Raw genomic sequence first — 18690 nt, 5'->3', positions numbered from 1 at the left:
TTATATTGACTAGAGAGGAGTTGTTTTAACTACAGGTGAGTTCAGTGCTTTAAGTGGCCCAAAAGAGGTGCCGGTACTCTATTTTTTTTTTTTTTTTTGCTGACTCGACTCCTATATTGAAGGGGTTTTATATTTAGCAGTCAACAGACGACCTTGTAAAAAATAATTAATCCTTTTATAAATTTGAGGATTTGCTTGAGCTAGAAATAGCTACTGAACATAAATAAAATGTGCAAAAGGATTTTGAAAAAATACCATTAGAAAGAGCTACTGTAGAAAGAGTTTTTGAACATAAATAAAATGTGCAAAAGGTAGATATGTGAGTAAAATTTTCAGCATGGTTAAATGCTAAAACTAGTGGTTCAGATAGAAAAAGCTTGAAAAAAAACTTTAAAATGACACCAAGACCATGTCTATGGGGTCAAGAATAACAAAATACTGGCCATTTGAAACTCTAATTAAAGTCATTTATTTTGTCCCATTGTTTTCCATTTTGCGGGTGGTAAAACTACTGTGCACGTCGTTCAAATTCATTGAAATTTCGTTTACTTTTAGTTTAGCAATTAAACTAAATGTATATTACAATTTCAAGAGTGTTTTCTGCACATCGCCTGAGGAAATCCGAAATTGCGTCGAGGGGAACAAAACTGAAAGCCGCGACAGCGGAGATTATCACGTACCTACAAGGCTTGCGTCTGACCTGCAGCTAGCTATCATTCTGGCTTGGTGGGATGTCAGCGAGTCCTCTGATTCTGACGGCGTTCTTTTACTACTCAGAGTCTAAAACAAGGAGGGCATATTACGTGTTCATTGTATTTTCATTTTAACCGAGCAGCTATGGTTGCGCGTTTCACACACAAACACACACCTCTCAGAGCACGTTGACACTGACTGAAGGACGCATGCGCTTTTAACTTGTAAACGCTAGGGTGTATGGGTAATGTAGTCTCTGCTCTCGGTGGAACGAATTAGGAAGCGTACATTAAGGGCGCTCTGAAAAGCGGCAGCGCAGCCAAATGATTAAATTAAACCTCTGATTTTTAAACAGATGAGCGTTCCGGTACGCTAAAAGCACGTTCTGGGCGCACGTAGAGGTGGTGGTACGCTCAAGAGCTATTTTAGAAGTGGCGGTACTGAGTACCGGGGCGTTCCGGCCCACTTAAAGCACTGGGTGAGTTGTTATAACTTATAAAATTAAGTTGACTTTTCTCATATTTTGTCTCTGTTGACATGACTTGTAAATCAAAAAATTTAAAGGCAAAGAAAAGTATTTTTTACAGTGTAGAAGGGACGGCAAAAACATCTTTCCGATCAACCAATGCCTTGATAGCGTTTCTCTGTTCCTCTTTTAAAATCAATGAGCTATCGATATCTTCTAGAACAGACTTGATGGCAGAATCTTTTCTTCTCCAGCGGCAGCCCTTTTTGTTGTAAATGGATTCAACACAAGCGCTCTTTGGTGACGTGGTTAATTACGTTAAAGTCGATAATCTGTCCATCATCGTATAAAGCCCCCCCTGACAATTTGATTGGTTCGACAAGCTTTGGTTCAAGTTGCGCCACAACGGAGCGACTCCAGATCGGAACTTCCAGATCTGAAATGTTGGGGGGGGGGCTAAGTTCGGCTGGCACCCAGGCTAGTATTTTCTGTTTGTATCTTAATAAAATAGATTAAAAAATAAATATGGATGGACATTAAAGGAATAGTCTACTCATTTTCAATATTAAAATATGTTATTACCTTAACTAAGAATTGTTGATACATCCCTCTATCATCTGTGTGCGTGCACGTAAGCGCTGGAGCGCGCTGCGACGCTTCGATAGCATTTAGCTTAGCCCCATTCATTCAATGCTGCCATTTAGAGATAAAGTTAGAAGTGACCAAACACATCAACGTTTTTCCTATTTAAGACGAGTAGTTATACGAGCAAGTTTGGTGGTACAAAATAAAACGTAGCGCTTTTCTATGCGGATTTAAAAGAGGAACTATATTTTATGGCGTAATAGCACTTTTGGGAGTACTTCGACTCAATGCAGTAACACCCTCCCTCTCCCATTATGAGAGTGAGAAGGGGAGCGGACTTTTCAGGCAAGTCGAAGTACTCCCAAAAGTGCTATTACGCCATAAAATATAGTTCCTCTTTTAAATCCACTTAGAAAAGCGCTACGTTTTATTTTGTACCACCAAACTTGCTCGTATAACTACTCATCTTAAATAGGAAAAACGTTGATGTGTTTGGTCACTTCTAACTTTATCTCTAAATGGCAGCATTGAATAAATGGGGCTAAGCTAAATGCTATCGAAGCGTCGCAGTGCGCTCCAGCGCTTACGTGCACACACACAGATGATAGAGGGATGTATCAACAGTTCTTAGTTAAGGTAATAACATATTTTAATATTGAAAATGAGTAGACTATTCCTTTAAAACTTCTAAAACAACAGGTCTGGTGGTGGTGGTGGCCTAACTGTGGGTTCACACCAGACGCGTTTGAGGTGTCAAATTTGCATCTTCCGCGCGTAGTTGGATGCTTGAACATTTTCAGTGTAATCGCTTCATTCGCGCATGAAAGTCTAGTCATCGAGACATTCACGTGGAAATTTGTGTAATGGGAGGGGCTTCTGCGCTCGCTTCCTGTAATCATGTCACTAATAGAGCAAGCTCCTGATTGGTTGACGCAGCACGTTTTTCCGCCAAAGTTCACATTTTTTAACTCGCGCATTTCCTGCGGGAATGGCATGAATTTAGCGTTGCCGCAGGAAACACGCGAGAAACACGGCAGAATTCGCGTCTACTGCGCTAAATGCCTCATCTGCGCTGCGACACCTCTAGACGCACGTCAACGCGTCTTTACATTGACTTAACATTGAAATAACTCGCGCTTGACGCCTCTACCGCGGCTGGTTGAACGCAGCATAAGACTTTTGCACAGCACTGTATATGCATTTTAAGTGTGGCTTAAGTGTCCAGATTCTTTTGGAGTCAACTGAAAATGTACCGTAGATGAAGGCCATGCTTGTCAAAGATTAATCTATACTGCTGTAGTTTCGGACTTCTAATATCCATCAAACAGGACACTAAAAGCCTTCAGGACATTGTGTGGTTATGGGTGATTTATTGTAATTTACAATTCTTTGTTCTCTTGGCCAGATGGGTGAATAAACAAATCTTTCTCTTTGTGATGGCAATGAAACTATAACTTGGTTGTTTTTGCATCTTTGTATCCCTCTCTTTTATTTAAGCTCTTGTTCAGGCTTTAATAGATAAAATGCCTTTAATAGAAAATAATATCAGTTTGTTTCACCAACGGTCTAATCTGCATGTGTAACCTTAACAATCAGACATGAAGTTGTTATCCATTTGTCCTCTAAACTCCTCATCTCTCCTCTCTTGTATCATACCAACACTACATCTTCTCTTCTGTATGTGGTTTTCTCTACAGCTTGACTCGGAGGCTGCAGATATCCTCAATGACTTGCAAGGGAAGCTTAATTCTGTTCTGGATAACCTGAGCGCTGTGTTTGCCAAGAGGTACACTTCATTTTCCTTATAATACATTAAAGTTGCAATCTGTGACATCTGCCTCTCTGTTGCCACCTTTGTTTAAAAAACATAAAATTCGTAAGTCCAAATTCATATTATTCGATGGACACTTAACTATCCCGTGAGCCCCCGGGAGAGGAGTCACCCAACAAAGAAAAAGAAGGATAGGCGTTGTCAAAAAAGTCTGAAAGTGATAACGCAGGTGTATTCACATGTAAATAAGTAAGGAAAGCAGTTGTTTATTGTGGTTAAATTGTGCATGTTTAACATCTAAATGAATGGCTCACCTGTTCTTATGACGACGTATGTCACGTACGGGTGCGTTCACACAGCAAAATTGTGTGAGTGACAAATCGCATTTACTTACAGGTGTGAGTCTGGAAATGTCCTGTTCGGACAGCAAATCTGTATGAACGAGCAATCGACCTCAGACCCATTTGCTATTCACACACGGCGCCTGTAACCATAGTGACATTAATATAAGCATTATTTATGCAAAACTTTATTTATGTAATTAATAAAAACAGCTGCCGTGTGTAGCGCTGTGTAGAAGAATAAACGGGTGGTTGCATATTTAAAGTTTTAATCTGCGAAATGAATTAACATAAAATCAGTGTCAGCAACTGCACGTTTAACCAAAGCAGATATATCCAATACAAAAATAATTCCCATGAATCCTGGTGACATATTGACGTCTTGTGAAGCAAGTCTTTATTCACAACATTATTAGCATACTGTAAATGCGGAGCCTCAGCCACATAGGAAGTTTGCCAAACCAGCCTTTCAGCGCACTTCATGTCAAGGTCCGCTATTGCTGTTGTAAATAACGTTTAATATCTTGCAAAAAACAAACATGCCTTACTAAAAACTAGGGATGCACCGAATCCAGATGTTTTAGGTTCGGCCGAATCCCGAATCTACCGTTTAAGATTCGGCCGAATCCGAAACCGAATACCAAATCCTACTCGCATCCTTATTCCATTAAAACAGTAAAACACATTAATGAAGTAAACAACGTCCACAGCAGTGTATTTTTCATTTTATTTAATTTTAACTGTACATTATGCCAGGATGACAAGTTAGAAAAACTATTTTGACAATTACCATAAGCCTATGCATAATGAAAGCGATGCGTTGCGACACGCTCGTTTTTCCAATAAGCAAGCAGCTCCGCGCTGAAAACTATATTTAACTTTGAGTGAGAAGCTCCGCTCGTCAATGTCACAGTCTTCACACGGCCATCCAATTACAGTGGAGGAGGGGCGGGACATTACCACAGCAACCAACCGGCTCACAGCTGAAGCATCACAGCTACCAAGCGCTCGGCTGAAAAACAGCTGGCATTTGGTGTCCTCAAGGCGTTTTCAGCCGTGTTTAAAAGTTTTGGTGTGTCCAGTCCCTAAGGCTCACCGAAAGAAAGAGCTCATCTTCACGTCAGCACCCGATGTGTGTAATCAACGGCCGCGTGACGTCGACCAGCGTTGCGCAAGCCAAGGGTTCGGTTCGGTGGAAAAAAAATCTAGGATTCGGCCGAACACGAACCCCGTCAAAAAGCCCAGTATTCGGCCGAATCCGAATCCGAATCCTGGATTCGGTGCATCCCTACTAAAAACATTACTTGTGTGCGTTTTGAGGCAAAACAAAGGGCACTGATGTATTTTAAAGGGGACATTCCATGAAAATCAGACTTTTTCCATGTTTAAGTGCTATAATCGTAGAATCGCTTCTACCAACATAGAAAACATGAAAAATAGCAACCCTGTAACTTTGTTTTGGTAAGGCTCTCTCTGCAAGCATGTGAATAAATAGGTAATTCGGATTTCGCTCCCCCCATGACGTATTAAGGGGATCTTATTATAATGATACCGCCCCTTCAACTGCGCTATCTAACCATGAAGCAGCCTCACGAGTGCGATAGACAGAGAGAAAGAATGACTGACAGCAAGACGCGTTTGTATTCCCTCAAACACAAACAGGAGCCTACAATCTTATAACTTGTAGTTTTAATGATCTTTCTAAAGGTGCAAGATGAGGATTAATTAATAATTACCTTAGTGCAAGAGAGAGAGAGTGAGTGAGAGAGAGCAAGTGAGCGAACGAACGAGAGAGAGAGAGAGATAGAGAGAGAGCAACTCGACGGTTCACTGTCATCAATACAAGTATGATGTTTAATATGTTTCTCTGAAGTTTATATGAATGAACACGAGGATTAATGCACTGCTGGAGACAGAGTGAGGGAACAACGCATATTCACTATCATACACAATAAGCATAAATATGTTGTTTAATGTTTCTCTGAAGTTTCAAATGAATACGAGGAGTCACAAGACAGAGAGACTGACAGAAACGCGAATGTGTTCAATCATACACAATAAACTTAAAATGTCATTTGATCTGTTTCTCTAAAGTTTAAGCATTAAACGTGTTGTTTTATTACAGATCATTTAAATGTGCTCGTGTGGTTTGGTCAAAATGTAAACTTCTGAGTGTTTGTGGAAGTGTATTTTATTGTAACATGCTGAAAATCATTGAGCCTGTTTAAAACACTGGCAGCATGAGACCTAAAAGTCTTTATTTTTATTCCACAATGTTCTCCATCTGCTGATAAACATGTATTTAGTATGCATAAAACAGACAATTTACTTTTTAAACTTGTTCAATTATATAATGCTGAACATCGCTTACTAACTTCTTGCGTGAGAGAATCTCCCTCTTGACGCTCTATCTTGTCTACAGCGCGAGTGCTTGAGACTCCGCCCACCTGAGCAGCTCATTTGGATTTAAAGGGATACACACAAAAACGGTGCATTTTTGCTCAGACCCATAAAGTGCCTATTTTAACATGCCGCAATAAATTACCTATATGGTATTTTGAGCTAAAACATCACATATGTACTCTGGAGACATCAAAGATTTATTTAAAATCTTAAAAACGTCTGTGGAATGTCCCCTTTAAGATACTGTATGTCAGTGCAAGTTGTTTTCAGTTTGGACAGATCTACATTTATTTTAGTCTAGGACTAGTCTAATCCCTGTCCGGGAAACCGCCCCATATTATATCTCACTTACTGTAACAGGCTACACGCGATTCTACATATGCAATGCAATATGCTCTGTTGCGTCTATAAAAGTATTATAATATCGCATTAACCTTATGGACCAATCCTACTGCACAGTTTGCAAATATTTTCATGCACTATAACATTACCTTAACACAGAGAGCAATGGATGACGTGACAGACAACTAGATGTCCAGTGCGTTTCCGTTCACACAATACAGCTTCTCCATAAATGCAGTTGTGAAACCTGAAAAATTACGGATGTGAAGTCAATAACCAAACTGTGTGTGAATGCAACCGTCTTAAAGGGATAGTTCACCCATAAATGAAAATTCTGTCATCATTTACTCACTCTCATGTTGTTACAAACCCATATAAAGGAAGATATTTTGAGAAATGTTTGTAACCAAACCGTTCGTGGACCCCATTCACTTTCATGGTATTCTTTTTCCTACTATGTAAGTAAATGGGGTCCACAAACGGTTTAGTTACAAACATTTATTAAAATATCTTCCTTTGTGTTTATCAGAACAAAGATATTTAAACGGGTTTGTAACAACATGAAAGTGAGTCAATGATGACAGAATTTTCATTTTTGGGTGAACCATCACTTTAAGGACTCAAATACGGGTTTGACAACTTATTATCACATCAAAAAGGCATTTATTTTTAATAAAAATGAAGAAAATGTTAAAAAAAAATGTGACCGAATGACGGCTGAATTTTTTTTTCTCACGAAAACAGACCAGATGATCAAATTACAAAACATTATTATTAGCTTTCCATTGTAAATCGGGCAAAGGTAAGGAGACAATTTTAAACACAGTTCATTCAAGTACTTGCTCAACAATTGATTTTTGTTCATTTGCACCCAAAAATTACAGATTGCAGCTTTAAATAAACTATTTAATAACAATAGTTTACCTTTTCATGGTAAAGGTTAAAGGTTTAATGAATTAAGACATGATCATGTTAAAACTTGAAGCTTCGAAAATCAATAAAATGTAACTACTATATAAATAATATCATCTCTGTGCTTACATTTATTTTATACAATGTATATAAATTCATGTCTTGGTAGCATTTCATTTCTTTCTGTCTGTATGCATATAGTTTCCATGGCCGTATAAACATGTGCATGCGACAGATGGCGGAGATCCTGTATCAGAATAAAGGTCCTCTGAATCAGAACAGTCGTAACACTGTAGAAGCTGATGCAGACAACGCGCTGCGACCGCTTATGGAGTTCCTTGATGCAAAGTCAGTTCAATTACAATGAATCCACTTCTTAATTCAACTTCTAATCCAGTTTCTCATTCCTTTTGTGTCTTTTTGGCATCTTGTAATGTACATTATCTGTTTTACTTTCGTACACACTAGAAAGAGCAAAAAGGGGCAGAGCAATGTATATTTTTATGAAAGTACAACCAATTTCTCCAATTTTCTTATGGGGAATTCCCTATAGTCTTACAAATGTTTATATTTAATAAAATATCCTGATAATACTGTGCATTGCTGACAGCGTGTCTGTTTGTGTGGGCATATACAGCCTCAGCATCTTTGCAGACATATGTGAGAAGACGGTGTTGAAGCGCGTGTTGAAAGACCTGTGGAGAAACGTTTTAATCTGCATGGAGAAAATGATTGTGTTGCCCCAGAGCAGCGACAGTATTGTGAGTGACTTAAAATTGTATACTGTATATTTGTATTATTTTTCAATTATTAACAGAACAGTGCAAGCCATACAGGAAACAGTGGCGGCCGGTGACTTCTTTTTTCGAGGGCACTCGATGCGAACAACAACATGTATGTAGCCTGTCATGTGTGTGGTTTGTAATTTCAAAATATGTGTTTTGCGCGTCGAGTGATCCTGTGTGCATCACGTGTCTTGTCAAAATAAGTGCCTGCTGCAGACCCGTCTAAAGGGTTTATAATAAAAGAGAAGCTAGCGTTTGCCGGATACTCGCATAATCTCATGCGTGATCAGAGTTTACTGTTAAGGAAGTGTCTTGCGTGTATTTTGTGAATGTAAGCATCTCTTTTATCATAAACGGTTTTGATGCGTGTGCAGCAGGCACTTATTTTGATAAAACACGTGATGCACATAGGCTCACTTGAAGCGCAGAACACATATTTTAAAAATACAAGCAACACACATGACACATATTTTGAATTTGCGCCCCTCGAATGAGGAGTCACGAGCAGCCACTGAGAGGAAATAAAGTATTTGCTGATCAGAGATATTTTGCTTTTTCACTATAGGGAGTTCAACTTCTAACTGCTGCTAAGGAGCTCTCTAAACTAAAGGTATTAGTCGTAAATACATAGACAAACATAAGCGGCAATATATGACCCGTCTCTGAAAACCAGGCTGAAGTCTCATAATAGTTTTGAGATTTGGAGGATCAAAGTTTGATTTCAATCATTGATTTTATATTGACTTCAATCTTTTACATTACAATACTCAGCCAATATTAAAGAAATCAAGGTTATATTTTATAAATATTAACTCTTTTCCCGCCATTGACCAGTTATCTCATCAATTAAGAAAAAATGCTTTCCTTCCAATGTCAAGTTTTTACGGCAATCCATATTTACGCTAATATCCACTAGGTGGCGCACCTACACAACTTCAACTTTGAATCATCCATTGAACAGTACAAAAATGTTAGATAAGGAAAACTAGGATTCTGTGTGTAGTTAACGCACCGCCATTATTGTTTACAATGCGTGGAATGGTGCGCTGTGATTTGTTAAAGGAATAGTCTACTCCTTTTCAATATTAAAATATGTTATTACCTTAACTAAGAATTGTTGATACATCCCTCTATCATCTGTGTGCGTGCACGTAAGCGCTGGAGCGCGCTGCGACGCTTCGATAGCATTTAGCTTAGCCCCATTCATTCAATGGTACCATTTAGAGATAAAGTTAGAAGTGACCAAACACATCAACGTTTTTCCTATTTAAGACGAGTAGTTATACGAGCAAGTTTGGTGGTACCAAATTAAATGTAGCGCTTTTCTAAGCGGATTTAAAAGAGGAACTATATTGTATGGCGTAATAGCACTTATGGGAGTACTTCGACTCGGCGCAGTAACACCCTCCCTCTCCTATTATGAGAGGGAGAAGGGGAGCGGACTTTTCATTCGAGTCGAAGTACTCCCAAAAGTGCTATTACGCCAAAAAATATAGTTCCTCTTTTAAATCCCCCTAGAAAAGCGCTACGTTTTATTTTGTACCACCAAACTTGCTCGTATAACTACTCGTTGATGAATGGTAATGAATGGGGCTAAGCTAAATGCTATCGAAGCGTCGCAGCGCGCTCCAGCGCTTACGAGCACGCACACAGATGATGTATCAACAATTCTTAGTTAAGGTAATAGCATATTTTAATATTGAAAATGAGTAGACTATTCCTTTAAGCGAAATTATCACATTCCACAGAGAAGGAGGACCGGCATTTATCGCGTTTTGGGAAAAAAGGGAGAAAAGATGACAAAATAACACGGCGGATATTGCATTTTGCTTAAAATGAAGAATTAACTTTTTAATACTGACCAAATACAATACTGATTTTGGCGGTAAGAAAAATGGCGTTTAATGACGTCGTCGCTTAACTTTTTTGACAGCGATCAGCTGTAAAATGTTTTGGTCCTGCTTGATTTTTGATGACTTTGCGTAAAATAATGGGAAGTTTTTCATAAGATCCCTTGGGGTCAATGTGTTAGCATGATAGAAGCTTGAGAACAAGTAACAGCCGGCATTTTCTGTGCCTGAGTGCCTCTCATGTATATTATTAGATTTTGATGGCTTACGTTTTTTCACCGATATGTTAAGCGGATGTATCAGATTCCGCAGAGAAGGAGGAACGGCATTTATCGCATTTTGGTAAAAAAGGAAGAAAAATGACAAAATAACATGGCGGATGTCGGATTTTGCGTAAAATGAAGAATTAACTTTTTAATACTGACCAAATTCAATTCTGATTTTGGCGGTAACAATTTTATTGCGTTTTGGAACCAAACTCTTCATATATTTTGTATGTTTATATATTTAAAGAAAAATATTTTCTGTAAGACATTCAACTTTTGTAAAAAAACATAAAAATGCTGGCACTGGCTGGGAAAGAGTTAAGTAAATAAAAAAATTACTTGTCTTAAGCTGGGTTTTCACAGACAGGGATGTATTTAGAGTATGAAGAATAACAATCTGTAGCAAAGTCAGTGGGTTTGGCTAATTATGTCACTTTGTTTGTCACAGGGAGGGGCGGAGCCGAAAAGCTTGTCACCGAGGCAATGTCTCATCATGGAGGCGACGCTGGATGCAATCAAGGTGTGTTGGTGGAGATGGCCTGCCCTGCTGAGTTACAACACGCTCAATGTCTGCTTTTGTACAAAACTGTCATGCCAAGTCGACATTGCCTACTGAGTGTTGAGCCTGGTTGGATTGATGCGTCATACGGCAGAAGCGTCTGTGTGTGGGAGAGAGAATTTCGTGAATTTTAAGACTTGGACACCTTCAGTGGTTGCCATACAAATGATGATTTTTTGTCATTTGGACAGGAATATTTGGATCTGTAATGCAGCATTTGTATCGAAAATACTTTCGTGGCAGGAACTATTTTAGTGCTCTGTGACTTTTTAAATAAAATTTTGCTTGTGTGTCGTGGGCCTTGCTAGAGGTCTTCACCTGTCCACTTAGATCCCAAGCGCGTTTGGGTCTAAATATTTCATGTGTGCCTCAGACACGGATCAGGTATAATAATAGCGACATCTGGTCTTCTTGGGTAATTTAAAATGAGTGTTTTTGTTGAACGGACCCGAACAATCTCACGTGTGTGCATCGAGTCCTTTTCCAACCCCCCCCTCTGTTTGCCAACAGTGCTTGCGACATTGTGTGGCTGGCGGTAAATGTATTTTCGTTGAGACATACCTGTCAATAAATTTTGAATGCACGTTTTAGCAGTTACCTTGGTGTCGTCGTCAAATAACAAAGGAAAATAAATGCAGCAGCGGTCCCAATTGGATGCAAGGCCAACAGGGTTTCTTTCTGTCTGTCTGACTGGTGCATGCAGGGATGCAGACTACTGCACAAATGTCTGTGCAATTTTTATTTTGGGGTCCAGTCGGGTTAAAAAAATTAATTAAATTAAATTAATCAAATTTTCTCAGGTTTGTTGGGTTTTTCATTTTTAAAAAATGATTTATGCACGTCAGGTTCGGGTAAAAAGGATTACAGAAATTTTGGGTTGGGTACATTTCTTTGGACTCGAGAAGACCTCTACTGCTCATCCAATTTAATGAACAATGGCTCATAAATTATTCCACAGGACAATACATAAAATCTCTTGTGTATCTCAAATCCTCCTCACTCATTTTTTTTCCAGGCTTGTTGCTCACTTCTATTATGTGTTTAACTTGCCACAGGCACGACAGTTCACACATAATTCAGACAGACAAAAATGACTGTCTGTGAACTTTAGCACCTTTTGCAGATGGAAATACATTTACATTACATTATTATTTTATCCAATGCAACTTACAGTGAATTCAAGCTTCAGTGTATGTTTTTATCTGTATGTTTGTTCCCTGCGAATCAAACCCATGACCTTTGTGCTACTAACACAATTGAGCTACATGAACACAATACATACTGGTTCATTAAATGTGCTATTTCTCTATCTCTCTCTCTCGGTCTAGCTGTTCTTCCATGCCGGTGGGAACGGTTTAAAGAAAGTCTATCTGGAGAAGAGCCCTGAGCTGTCATCCCTGCGATACGCTCTGTCCCTCTACACGCAGACTACTGATGCTCTTATCAAGGCATTTTTGACAACGCAACATGCTCAGGGTGAGACGCATACACACAAATGCCCACAATGCCCAGTTTGCATAAACCCTGTACAAGTGCACATCCTTGTGCACAAATTATTAAACAACTTTCAGACTTCTTTTGTTAAAATGCCACGTTTCTTCTCCCTCAGTTCAAAATGGCATGGGCATCAGGATCACCCCCAAAGAGACCGTTCGACCTGACAGAGGTGGGCTAAATATACATTTATCCTCCTTTATTTTATGGAAACTAAGAGCAACATTTCTTTCTTTATCTTACTTCATTCAGCGATTTTCTCTGTAGACCAGAAGACGACAACCAATGGCACGCATGAGCGATAGAGAGAGTGTATTTTTTGATTTAGATTAAGTCCCTCGGCTGTTTCATTGAGTCGGTTAACTGCTAGATATTTTATTAATAGCTAATGCCTCTAAAGTGTGACAGTAAAAGGGAAATTCAATGTTGTTCAATTTTTCAGTTAAACATTTGATTCTTACCGTTTTGGAATCCATTCAGCTGATCTCCGGGTCTGGCGGTAGTACTTTTAGCATAGCTTAGCACAATCCATTGAATCTGATTAGACCATTAGCATCGCGCTAAAAAATAACTAAAGAGTTTCAATATTTTTCCTATTTAAAACTTGACTCTTCTGTAGTTACATTATGTACTAAGACCGACGGAAAATTAAAAGTTGTGATTTTCTAGGCAGATATGGCTAGGAACTATACTCTCATTCTAGCGTAATAATCAAGGACTTTGCATGTAACATGGCTGCAGCAGGTGTAGTGATATTACGCACTGCCCGAAAATAATCCTCTTGGTTACTTTGAATAGCAGGGGACTATTTTCGGGCCCTGCGTAATATCGCTACGTAATATTACTTTTAAAAAAAAGTGGGAGTGTCCCTTTAAGGGGGAGGAGGGTTTGGCACAAGGGATTTAACATGAAAGATAAAACTTTTTAAGTTGCCAATCTCTAAGAAAAACACTACATTAGTAGAAGGTTAAATTAATTAGTGTGGATAAATAAATGCTAACACAGCTAACTTCTAATGGGGCCACGTTTCCTTTTTAAGAATGATTTTATTTGGTAAAGTAATAGCAGTATGTTTTAACTATATCAGTTTTAGCATATTTAAATGAATTTACATTAGATTTACATTTGTGACCTTGGACCACAAAATAATTTTTTTATAAGTTGAGATTTATACTTCATCTAAAAAGCTGAAATAAGCTTTTCATTGATGTGTGGTTTGTTAGGATAGGACAATATAGACAATTTGCGTGTTTGCAAACAGAGATGACGATTTTTGTGGGTGGAGCCCAACTGGTGTCATAAAGTTCCAGCTCTGCAGTAGCGGTGTGAAGTGTTTTAGTGTTAAACTCTGATTGTTATGAATTCGGTGTTGTGTAGAAGTCTGTTTCCCCTATGTTTCCCTTTAGTGTAATGTTTCTTATAGCCTTTACTATTTATTAAATATTTCATCATTTTCCTGTTTTCTTTTATTTCTTTCTTATATTTATAGCCTATGTGTTTGTTCTAAAACTATTATGTTTACATACAAATTAATATGCATAGGCCTGTTTATATATTAATAACACTTTACATCATGTGTGTGTGTGCTATATTTATATACTCATTAAGTATGTAAACATAATAATTTTATAACAAACATAGACATTGGCTAAGATATTAGATAAAAAGATGAAAAATATGAAATATTTAATAAATGGTGATATTATTGCTATTTCAGTATAACCCATTCAAATCTTAATTTTTTCCTAAATAAATTTTAAATGTAAAGTGATAAAAACACTATAAGAAACACATAGAGGGATCAGACTTCAACGAACACCAGACATTTTCTCTACTTATTTTTAATTCTAATTATTAAAAGATTTCCAAATGATTTCATCACTCTAGTCTGCCTGTTTAAGGGCTTATTGCAACCATAAACACCTACGTTTATCTTCAAATGGTGTCTTTTACGATGGTATTCTATAAAATTGAAGGCCACCTTTTTTTGGCCTTTTTATTCTGACACTCAACAGCACAACAAGACTTTTTTTAGTGAGTTATCTTGCTCGTTGCATTCGTGTATTATTCATTATCAATGTTTTTCTGCAACTTCATTGCACGCGCATCTTGCAGTGACGTAACTGTGACGTCTACTCGCAAAAGGTTTATTTGGTCAAGATACAACTATTTAAAAATCTGGAATCTAAGGGTGCAAAAAAATCTAAATATTGAGAAAATCACCTTAAAGTTGTCCAAATGAAGTTCTAAACAACCCATATTACTAATGATAAATAGATTTTATCATTTAGGCAATTTACAAAATATCTTCATGGGACATGATCTTTACTTAATATCCTAATGATAAAAATCCATAATTTTGAACCATACAATATAGTGTTGCCTATTTCTACAAATATACCTCTGCTACTCATGATTTTATGGTCCAGGGTCACAATTTTGCAGATGCTTTTATCCAAAGTAGCTTACATTGAATTCAGGCTCCAAATTTTATCAGCATGTGTTTTCCCTACGAATCAAACCTGTGACCTTTTGCATTGCTAATGTATTTAAAGGTATAACATTGATTCTTTAAAAAGAAACAGCACATAAAACATATGAGTACATAGAGTCTTGAATTTGTTTTTTAAGTCAAATGGTTTGATTGACAGGTTCCGGGGTTGAGCGGCCAATAGGAGAAGCAGTGATTCAGTTGGATTTGTCGCCCCCTGCTGGAAACACTGAGCAGAAGCTCGGCGTGAGAGGTGAGACCACTGTAGCAACATGAAGGGTCTAAAATTAGGAAGTTTATCTAAATGTAGCAGCTGTGGGGGTAATGATAATCTGCAGTATTTACATATGAATGAAATCTCTCTCTTTCCAGTGGTTGCTGTGAATGACATGAAATGGCAGACATCAGGTATGTTTCGCCCATTCGTTGAGGTGAACTTGATTGGTCCACAACTAGCGGAGAAGAAACGGAAGTTCACAACCAAATCGAAAAACAACAGCTGGACGGCAAAATACAACGAGGCCTTTCAATTGTAAGTAAACCGTTTTTGGTTTAAATTATATAACAATAACACTAATACCTAATGTTTCTCATATTAAAGGTGGGATGCATGATTTTTGAGAAACGCTTTGGAAAAGGGAGTCGGGCCGAGTACCAAAACACACTTGTAGCCAATCAGCAGTAAGGGGCGTGTCTACTAACCGACATCATTGCCTGGGTTGCGTATGTGTGGGGCGGGTCTATCACATGAAAAGGTCCAAATTCTATTGGGGTAGGGGCGTGTTTGTTTAGGTGATTTTAAATATCAACATTGGCTTTCAGAGATCATGCACCCGCCTTTAAATATACTGTATAGTAATGTACCGTATACCGATCAGGAGCCCAATTTAAGTCTTGCATCATTCAGATAGTTTGCAACTTAACAGCTTATCTTGCTTGTACATTTCCTTTTTCAGTGTGATGGGTAAAGGTGTGAGTCTGGACTGCTATGAGGTTCAGATAACGGTCAAGGATTACTGTTTCGGCCGGGCGGACCGGGTGGTCGGGATTGCGGTACTGCAGCTGCGCGACGTCGCAGACCGGAAAAGCTGCGTGTGCTGGTGTCCTCTAGGTCCCTGTATCAATATGGACGAAACCGGAACCACAGTGCTACGAATCCTCTCTCAGCGCTCGAGCGATGAGGTCGCCAAAGAGTTTGTTAGACTTAAATCTGAGACCCGGCCTGTCGAGGAGGGGAGATGAAGACGCTTTGGTATTTGCAACTGGCAAATTCAAACTGACTACAAGGACCCACACTGTTTCTAAAATTGTGCATATTTATTCAAAGCCTTAAGAGGTACGTAACTGTTTGACTGGCTGTGTGCATCAAGATGGTCATCTGGGGTGGAGGAAGTGCTCTTATAAATCTGCAAGTTGTGAGAATTTATTGAAGATTGTTTAAAGCACTTTGCATTGGTAACATTACGAAAAATGTGCATGCAGAAGACGCATTTCGGTTATATGATACAAAAGTTTTTGCCAAAGCACAAATCTTGTAGCTCATTCCACACTGTTACTTGTGGCCTTTGAGTGGGAGGAGTCTTTACAAAGGGGGAGTGGTCTAACAAGAGCTATTTAAATTATTACAGTTATTGGCTGCCCAACTTTGATTGATTAAACTTACATGTGCTTAACAGAAAACATTTTTTAAGGTTTACATTCTTAGACGTTCTTTTAACATGGACACTTAAGTATCCACGCTGTTCAAGGGACTATGTTTAGAGAGTAAGATAAGCTAAAATAAGAAGTAATTTTTTTGCATTAAGCACCATTCTGGGTTTCATGTAAACATACTGATAGATACACATGTTCTCATTCCTAAAGTAATTCCTGAAATTCATCTCTGTAATACCTGTCGTTCATCATCTTTGTTTGACTTTAAAGGTATCTGTGATGTGCTCAGACTTTTCCATTTAATATCAAGCAGCTTTATTTGTTTACAAATAGCCAAAAACAAATAAGTACATACTGTATAGACCAACCAGTGCCAGCCAATAAGAAGGGAGGTATGAAACTTTGTTTACCTTGTGCCAAGTAGTTGTATATGCTAACATTTTGAGCTGTAATAGTTGTTGTTGTTGTTGTTTTATATATGCACAATCAAACAGATGCACACTTTCTGTAAAGTAGATTCCCACGTACGCCTATTTATTGTAAGCAACTTTATGTATGTATTGTCAAAAAGTGAAAAGCTATTTATGTATTTAAAACTTTATTTATAAAATGTTTATGAAAAAAAAATTATGAATTATTTGTACGTTTGTAATACGAGTAAGTGTGGTTGCACAAAATAAAACGTGCAATTTTTTTTTAAGCGATCAAAAATAAGAACTATATTATATGGAGGAAGAGCACTTCGACCTCGGGCGCAGTAATTTTGAGCGAGAGGGGGAGTAGTCAGGAGTGATGATGTTACTGCGTGCCGAAGTCGAAGTGCTGCAAACTAAGTGCTCTTCCACCATATAATATAGTTCTCTTTTTTATTCGCTTAAAAAATCGGCACGTTTTATTTTGTGCTACCATACTTACTTGTGTAACTCATGTAACAGTCTTTAAATAGGGAAAACATGAAAATGTTTGTTTGCTTCTAAATTCATCCCTGTTTGGAGCCATAGGAATGAATGGGGCTAGGCTAAATGCTAACACATTCACGACACGCTGTACAAAGATGAAGTGCACGGTATGTATAAATTTGTTGAAGTTGAGATAAGAACATAGTAAAATATTGAAAAGCGGTGATGTTTTCCTTTAACAGGCCTGAGCCTTATGTAGGAACTTAAAGTGATAGTTCACCAAAATGTTTTTAATTCTATTGTCATTTACTCACCCTCAAATTCTTTGTTCTGCTGAACACAAAGGAGGATATTTTAAAGAATGTAACAAAGCAGATCTGGGGCACCATAGACTTCCATAATAGGAAAAATACTATGGAATTGAATGGTGCCCCTGATCTGTTTGGTCTGTTAGCTTGGGTCAATAAAACAACAACCACCCAAAGACTCAGATCTATGTCCTATAAAAATCTCAAAACACTTTTAGCATCATGGTTCTACAGTAAATTTAATCTGAAGTCCATCAGTATGCTGTAAGTAAAGATTTTTGTTTCTTTATGTGTGTGTCTTGATAAATATTTACATTTATGCATTTGGCAGATGCTTTTAGTGACTTACAGTGCATTTAAGGTATACGTTACATGGATGAGGCCTGGTTTGAGGTTTGAACCCATAGCTTTTTTGTGCTGCCCATACAATGAAAGCTACATACGCTACAGTGGTTTTTAGATGATCGAGTTTATATTTTGTGCATGATAGATATTGTGGTTTTTCTGGTTGTTCATTTTGAATCACTTCCTCCGTTCTGTTTTCGTTAATTTAACATGTCAGTTGTATGTGATGGTGTTCCTCCTCTCTATATTGTAGATGTTCCTCTTGAGAAACCTGATCCAGGTATATGGCAGGTCCAGCTGTACCTGTTGTTCAGAATCACCAGGCCATTTTATTCCTTGCCTTACATGATGTGACCATTTAAAAAAGTCATTGGAACAGAGGTAAGACCACCAATATTGTATTACACCAGTTGTTTCTATTACATGCAAGTCCTCAATGTTGTTAGGTGCTCATTTGATCGTGTTTAGGATTCCTTAATTTAATTTGAGAGACAAGTAAAAAATATTTTGTGTGATATATGTCATAA

The 18690-nt window shown here is 38.0% G+C and overlaps 2 protein-coding genes across 5 annotated transcripts in view; both read left to right on the top strand.

The window, feature by feature from the left end:
* The window catches only part of LOC129439808 (protein unc-13 homolog B), a 73028-nt gene extending 55780 nt beyond the window's left edge, over positions 1-17248 (top strand). For all 4 annotated transcript variants that reach the window (XM_073860249.1, XM_055198626.2, XM_055198625.2 and 1 more), the window contains 10 exons: positions 3442-3530; positions 7715-7861; positions 8151-8274; positions 8864-8908; positions 10863-10934; positions 12302-12449; positions 12583-12639; positions 15119-15211; positions 15331-15490; positions 15915-17248. In XM_073860249.1, the coding sequence (XP_073716350.1) occupies positions 3442-3530; positions 7715-7861; positions 8151-8274; positions 8864-8908; positions 10863-10934; positions 12302-12449; positions 12583-12639; positions 15119-15211; positions 15331-15490; positions 15915-16200 (1221 nt within the window). In that variant the 3' untranslated portion in view covers positions 16201-17248. The remainder of the gene's footprint in view (positions 1-3441; positions 3531-7714; positions 7862-8150; positions 8275-8863; positions 8909-10862; positions 10935-12301; positions 12450-12582; positions 12640-15118; positions 15212-15330; positions 15491-15914) is intronic.
* Positions 17249-18307: 1059 nt separating this feature from the next.
* Positions 18308-18690, top strand: part of atp8b5a (ATPase phospholipid transporting 8B5a) — a 51593-nt gene continuing 51210 nt past the window's right edge. Inside the window, exon 1 of the mRNA XM_055198636.2 lies at positions 18308-18544. The gene's annotated coding sequence lies outside the window, so the exon portion shown is untranslated. The remainder of the gene's footprint in view (positions 18545-18690) is intronic.

Source organism: Misgurnus anguillicaudatus, chromosome 22 (genome assembly GCF_027580225.2).
Source record: "Misgurnus anguillicaudatus chromosome 22, ASM2758022v2, whole genome shotgun sequence".
NCBI classification, from domain to species: domain Eukaryota; kingdom Metazoa; phylum Chordata; class Actinopteri; order Cypriniformes; family Cobitidae; genus Misgurnus; species Misgurnus anguillicaudatus.
The sequence above is the reverse complement of the archived record's forward strand: the minus strand, read 5'-3'. Positions and strand labels throughout refer to the sequence as shown.